General features: G+C 44.5%; 1 protein-coding gene across 1 annotated transcript in view; it reads right to left on the bottom strand.

Moving 5' to 3' along the window:
• Nucleotides 1–7,500, bottom strand: part of edrf1 (erythroid differentiation regulatory factor 1) — a gene marked incomplete at its 3' end in the record, with an annotated part of 14,083 nt that overhangs the window by 849 nt on the left and 5,734 nt on the right. Inside the window, exons 9-17 of the mRNA XM_076285239.1 lie at nucleotides 6,725–6,836; nucleotides 6,395–6,542; nucleotides 5,294–5,405; nucleotides 4,359–4,467; nucleotides 3,991–4,107; nucleotides 2,660–2,782; nucleotides 2,439–2,510; nucleotides 1,272–1,413; nucleotides 1–36 (exon numbers count right to left, since the gene is read on the bottom strand). The exon at nucleotides 1–36 is cut by the window's left edge and continues 153 nt beyond it. Coding sequence (XP_076141354.1) covers nucleotides 1–36; nucleotides 1,272–1,413; nucleotides 2,439–2,510; nucleotides 2,660–2,782; nucleotides 3,991–4,107; nucleotides 4,359–4,467; nucleotides 5,294–5,405; nucleotides 6,395–6,542; nucleotides 6,725–6,836 — 971 coding nt within the window. The remainder of the gene's footprint in view (nucleotides 37–1,271; nucleotides 1,414–2,438; nucleotides 2,511–2,659; nucleotides 2,783–3,990; nucleotides 4,108–4,358; nucleotides 4,468–5,293; nucleotides 5,406–6,394; nucleotides 6,543–6,724; nucleotides 6,837–7,500) is intronic.

Here is a 7,500-nt window from a genome sequence, read left to right as displayed (position 1 = left end):
AGCGAGTCACCCGCTTCCCCTCCTCTCCAGCGCCACCTAACGGGGCGGAGGGGGAGAGGGAGAGAGAGAGAGAGAGAGAGAGAGAAAGAAATTAAGAAAGAAAGAAAGAGAGAGAAGAGAGAGAGAGAGAGAGAGAGAGAGCTCAGGTTTGAGTTTGAGTCTCATCTCTAGCCTTGGCAATCTGATTTGGTAGGTTAAGGCTGATAAGGCCACCAGGCTGATAGTCTCAATGCCGATAGTCTAAAGCAGTGGCTCTCAAATGGGGGTACGCGTACCCCTGGGGGTACGTGAAGGCACTCCAGGGGGTATGTGAGATTTTAACCCTTAGAACCCGATTGACGCAAAGTACAAGAAAGTAGAATTCATGCAAAAATACTTTAAAAACAATTATTTAATAAATATGTCAGGAAAATATAAGTTCATAAAATTAATTTTATATTTCAGTAGGCTATTCAATTTCATTATCCTAAAAACCCAGAGTCCCCCCACAGTCGGTTAAGACGTTCGGAAAGGTTACCGCCCCCCACGAGGGGGAAAGCATGCTAACCTCACACAATGGAAGTCAATGGGCGAACTAGCTAACAGTTGGACTTTATACATTCGTTTTACATTCAGGTGGAGTTCTGCTTGTTTCTGAACACAATAATTTGAAGGAATTGTGTTTACTTAACTGCCCAGTGTATGCTAACAACTTAATTCACCCTCGATTGCCCAATGTTGACGACAAATTTCTCTGGAAGCTATATTCAATGTATGTCGTTAGTTCTATCTCTCCCGTTGTCAAGCGGGCGTATCCCAAGATTCTGATGAACTTTAGCTTTGAAACATCGCTATTTTACTTAGCCTGCTGTCATCCATCTAGCTAAAAGCCACCTCCGTCATATGATACAATGTTGCAATGTTCTGAACGTATGCATTTTACAGCTCGGATGCAACGTGACAGTTCATTTAAACTTCACAACGAGTTCGGCGAATTAATATACAAGTGTGATACGGCCAAAAAAATGGATCTACTTCATAGGTGTGCAGATAACATACGGTTAATGGTCGTTCTAAATTACGTAGGACAATGGGAAATTCAACCAAGCAGTGGAATAAAGACTGGTAGTGTAATGGTTCTGTACAGCTTCCAAAACAGCGTGCCATGAAATAATTAATGAAGTATTGTAGCCTATTTCTGCTTATTAAAAACCTTTACCTACCTCCCCACCTACAATTGTATGAAATTAGCATTTTCTCTCTCTCTCTCTCTCTCTCACACACACACACACCTGGGTCCAGCAGCAAGCTGATGTGAGTCTGTACGGCTCCAGTGGTGGCAGCCTGTTCGTACTTCAGAGGGATGGGAGTGTGTGGATCAGCTGACGGCAGCTCAGTCTCACGCTTTATACTGCTATCCACCGCCTTCAGCCCCTACACACACACACACACACACACACACACACACATTATTACTGCTATCCACCGCCTTCAGCCTCTGCACACACACACACACACACACATTATTACTGCTATCCACCGCCTTCAGCCTCTGCACACACACACACATTATTAGGGTTGCAAAATTCCGGGAATTTTCAAAGTTGGAAACTTTCCATGGGAATTAACGGGAATAAACGGGAATTAATGGGAATAAACTGGGAATTTTTAATATGACAAGTTAGTCTATAACAGGGAACTTAAATGTAGTGGACAAAACCCCATCTTGCAGTCTAATATTAGTTAAAACAACCTGATTTAATACAATTTCAGTCAAATTTCTACCCTGCACATATGTCAATCACATGCACACAGATATCAGCATAAGCTGCTAGACATAAAGGAAACCTATCATATGCATGGGGAAATTTTTTTCCAACCAATCGGATTTTGTTGTTGAGTGGTGTGGTGTATCTTGGGCAGTTCAGTGTTGCTAGGTTTAGCATGCTAGTAAACCATAGGCAGAGAATGGGATTCCCGCTAGCATGCTAGCTAGCTTTGTATGCTAAGCTAAGCGAAAATACCAACATACAAATCATATTGCTTATTACGAAACAAAATGTTAATGTTTGTATACGAAACAGTTTGTATGAATTACCCAAAATTCCCAGTAAATTCCCATTAATTCCCATAATTTCCTTTAATTCCATGAAAGTTTCCAATTTGGAATATTTCCAAAATTCCCCAATTTACCTTACCATGGTAAGTTTCCGGAAAGTTTCCGGAAATTTTCCACCCCTTTGCAACCCTACACATTATTACTGCTATCCACCGCCTTTAGCCCCTGCACACACACATACACACTACTACTGCTATCCACCGCCTTCAGCCCCTACACACACACATATTACTGCTATCCACCGCCTTTAGCCCCTGCACACACATAATTACTGCCCGCCACAGCCTTCAGGCCTTTCACACACACACACACACACACACACACACACACACACACTAACCTTGAGTACATAGTTTAGCACATGTCGGCACCGCTCCTCTTTATCCTGAGACACGGGCAACACACCACTTGACTGCAAGGGAAACACAAACACACACACACACACACACACACACACACACACACACACACACACACACACACACAGATTAGTTAGGTGTGTAGGCAGTTGGCAAAACAGATTTCCATAGCTGAGCTGTGATTGGTGGAGGTGTGCCATACTCGTGCGTGATTGGTGGAGGTGTATTTCTCGGGCACCGACAGCTCTCCCACACTCTTGATGATGGCGATGGCCTTACTGTCATCCGGCAGCCCCACGCCATCTTCCTCTTCCTCTTCCTCCTCCTAGTCCCACGCACACATCAATCAATACACACATACACACAGATTAATACATACACACACAAACACACACACAATAAAACAAATCAAACAGACAGATTAATACAAACAAACACACAGACATCAATATCATACATACATATCAATACAACCAGACACATACATACATACATACATACACCAACACACACACACACACGCACACACACAGATTAATACAAACACACACATAGATTAATACAAACACACACACGCACACACACACGCACACACACAGATTAATACAAACACACACATAGATTAATACAAACACACAAACAAACACACATACATACACACACATACACACACACACACACACACACACACACACACACACACACATCAATACAACCCGACACATACATACATACATACACCAATACACACACGCACACACACACACACAGATTAATACAAATACACACATAGATTAATACAAACACACACACACACACACACACACACACACATCAATACACAAACATGTCAATACAACCAGACACATACATACATACATACATACATACACCAATACACACACGCACACGCACACACACACACACAGATTAATACAAACACACACATAGATTAATACAAACACACACACACACACACACACACACACACACACACACATCAATGCACAAACATATCAATACAACCAGACACATACATAGCAGTGTTGTATTTGTGGTGGTAGGCTTGCAGAATTAACTTGAATGCAACAGTTTTTAACAAATTAGCGCAGCGTGGTTATGATGCTAACCAGATTTAAGTACAATGTAGTACAACCTGGAAAATCATTGTGTGGTGGTCAATGTTGATATTGTGGTGAGCCGCCACAAATAAGTCAATGTATGGGAAACACTGCATACATACATACATACATACATACATACATACATACATACATACATACATCAATACACGCGCGCGCACACACACACACACACACACACACACACACACACACACACACACACACACACACACACACACACACACACACGCACACACACACACACACACACACACGCACACACGCGCACACGCGCACACACACACATGCGCGCGCACACACACACACACACACACACACACACACACACCTCGTCTTCATCACACACACACACACACACCTCGTCTTCATCACACACACACACACACACCTCGTCTTCATCACTACTGTAGCTGTCCTCGGAGCCGCCTCCCCCCTCCTCACAGGTCACACTCTCCTCGTCCAGCTGGAACAGCTCCGCCAGCATGTACTGGGCCGACGCCATCATCTGCTCAGCCAATCACAGGAGAGGACATCATGTGTGTGTGTGTGTGTGTGTGTATGTGTGTGTGTGTGTGTGTGTGTGTGTGTGTGGAACAGCTCCGCCAGCATGTACTGGGCCGACGCCATCATCTGCTCAGCCAATCACAGGAGAGGACATCATGTGTGTATGGATATGATGGGATAGGATGTGTCCTGATGGTGTGTGTGTGTGTGTGTGTGTGTGTGTGTGTGTGTGTGTGTGTGTGTGTGTGTTACCTGAGGGTGTCTCTCTTCATCCAGGAGTTTAACACAGTTCAGCAACAGAGTCCTGATGGTGCCATAATACTTCCTGTTCTGATTCTTCAGCATCATATTACTGGCAACCCTACACACACACACACACGCACACACATTGAGAAATGTGAGCACAGGGTGAAGAGGATTGTTTTTGTAAAGGCCGTACCATTGTTATCTCGAAAGTTCCACAAAGTATTAACCACCCCATGAAGGGGAAATGCTAACGGCTATTATGGGTAGTGTAGTTCTTTCTTGTAGAGCAAGACTGCCACAGGCATTGCATTGACATTAAAATGACCAACACAGTACAAATGCAAAGAAAATACATGTAATCTCATCTCAACTATGGGCGCAGCCATGTTTGTCGTAAGGTCGTACGGCCACCTCGGGGTACCCTCGGCGTGCTTGCGTGAAATGCCGCAAGAAAGCTGGGTAATTTACACTTTCCAACTCGGCGGGCAGATTTACGAGACAAATAGAAATGGCCACAAGACTGCCACAGGCAGGGTGGAGGGGAAATGCTGAGGGGTATTATGGGTAGTGTAGTTCTTGTAGAGCAAGACTGCCACAGGCAGGGTGGAGGGGAAATGCTGAGGGGTATTATGGGTAGTGTAGTTCTTACTTGTAGAGCAAGACTGCCACAGGCAGGGTGAAGGGTAAATGCTGAGGGGTATTATGGGTAGTGTAGTTCTTACTTGTAGAGCAAGACTGCCACAGGCAGGGTGGAGGGGAAAAGCTGAGGGGTATTATGGGTAGTGTAGTTCTTACTTGTAGAGCAAGACTGCCACAGGCAGGGTGAAGGGGAAATGCTGAGGGGTATTATGGGTAGTGTAGTTCTTACTTGTAGAGCAAGACTGCCACAGGCAGGGTGAAGGGTAAATGCTGAGGGGTATTATGGGTAGTGTAGTTCTTACTTGTAGAGCAAGACTGCTACAGGCAGGGTGAAGGGATTCTGGCACTTCTCTTCTGTTGCCTCCTCGCATAGGGTTGTGAGGTCATAGAGCTTCACGATGTCACTTCCGCTGGCTGTGGGGGAGGAGGGCATGAGGTTGGCAAAGGACACACACACACACACACACACACTAACACACACACACACACACACACACTAACACACACTAACACACACTAACACACTCTAACACACACACTAACACACACACACACACACTAACACACACTAACACACACACACACTAAGGGCTTCTACATACTCGACGCACCCGACCGGTAGCGCGACAACGTGACGTCAAAATGACGTACATCTTGCTGGCGCGCCAGGAGTTTAGCCAGTTAGCGTGAGGTAGCGCACCACTCATTTATTTTCAGACGAGTGCAATAAGGCGGAAACAGGAAGATGGACTAGTTCGAGGGGCAAGCGAGAGTTGCAGTGTTTTGTTACAGTCGTGAATTTTTAATAGTTTGCTGAATAAGTTAACAAAGTTACCAGTGAGAGTTGCAACAGATGGAATTAAGAGGAACGAATAGAAACGATTTATTTTCAAACAAAGGATATCTATTAAGGCCTGAACAAAATCTCTTTCCACTTCAGGAAATTACAAAAACTCAGCCAGCTGCTAGCTAGCTAGCCAGCTAACTAAACTGTTTAAATGATTAAAATTTCCCTCGGGATGACTAAAGTATCTATCTATATATATATCCATCCATCTATCTATCTATCTATCTATCTATCTATCTATCTATCTATCTATCTATCTATCTACCTGTGCACACACCTTGGAAACTAGATAATAATGATGATGGTAGTTGTGAATAGTAGCTGTGATGGTCTGAAGTACCATCACAGAGGCTAGCTAGGTAGCTACAGTGTTTCTTACTGCAGCTTCTTCTGCTGTGTAACACACACACACACACACACACACACACACACACACACACTAACACACACACTAACACACACACACACAAACACACACACACAAACACACACAAACACACGCACACACACACACACACACTAACACACACACACACACACACACACACTAACACACCTTTGAAGAGCCAGTAGGTGTGTCCTTCCTTGGTGCAGTTGGACTTGAGGAAGGACAAGATGTTCTGGGCGATGTCCTTGACCACACGCGTTGAAAAGGTGGAGTTCTCCAGGTCAGGAATATCCTCCGTCTTAATCATCTCATATTTCTAGTGAAGAGAAAGAGAGAGAGAGGGATGGAGGGAGTGAGAGCGTGAGGTAAGAGAAAGGGAGGGAGAGGGAGAGAGAGGAGAGAAAGAGAGAGAGAGGGGAGAGAGGTGAAGAGAAGGAGGAAGAGGTGTACACTCTGGGACCAGATGAGCCAGGTGTGTGTGTGTGTGTGCATGGTTACCTGGACAATGCCGTTGACATGGAAACACATGACCAGCTCGGGAACGTTGCACATGAGGTTGTCTAGCCAGTAGTCCATGCCTGTCAGAATGTTGATGGGCTTGTTGTTGTCCCTGACGACAAGACACACTCACCATGACCTCCCCGTAATACACATGACACACCAGTGTATCCCATACATTGACTTATTTGTGGCGGCCCACCACAATATCAACATTGACCACCACACAATGATTTTCCAGGTTGTACTACATTGTGCTTATATTAAATCTGATTATCATTATAACCACGCTGCGCTAATTTGTTAAAAACTGTTGTATTCAAGTTAATTCTGCAAACCAACCACCACAAATGGGAATTAAATTCTGTGGGAAACACTGCACACACACACACTCATCCATGACCTACCCACAATACACACACAAATCTCTCTCTCTCTCTCTCTCTCTCTCTCTCTCCTCACGTGAGGCACGTGGCAACCGGGTGATAAGCGGGATAATGGCCTTCGAGTTATCCGCTGCGCGTTGGGGGCCGGTTCGCCCTGTTGGGACTTATTTTCCCAATAATGACTGGCATTCTATACATTACCCCTTACATATTGCAATGCTGCATTTCCTTTAAACCTGAACTTTAAACCTGAACGGCTACTTGCCAAAACAAAATAATAAACTCCCCACGATATGACTTTAGCCTACATAACCTAGCCTATTTGTTACCGTTCATCGTGGCATTTGCTGAGAAACAAATAGTTCGCAACAACACACGCTGAACTTGAAT

The sequence above is a fragment of the Alosa pseudoharengus genome, unplaced genomic scaffold (genome assembly GCF_046254945.1).
Source record: "Alosa pseudoharengus isolate Yale_2024_CS ecotype anadromous, Long Island Sound unplaced genomic scaffold, YU_APseudo_1.1 YU_APseudo_1.1_scf_15, whole genome shotgun sequence".
In the NCBI taxonomy this organism is placed as follows: Eukaryota; Metazoa; Chordata; class Actinopteri; order Clupeiformes; family Clupeidae; genus Alosa; species Alosa pseudoharengus.
The sequence above is the reverse complement of the archived record's forward strand: the minus strand, read 5'-3'. Positions and strand labels throughout refer to the sequence as shown.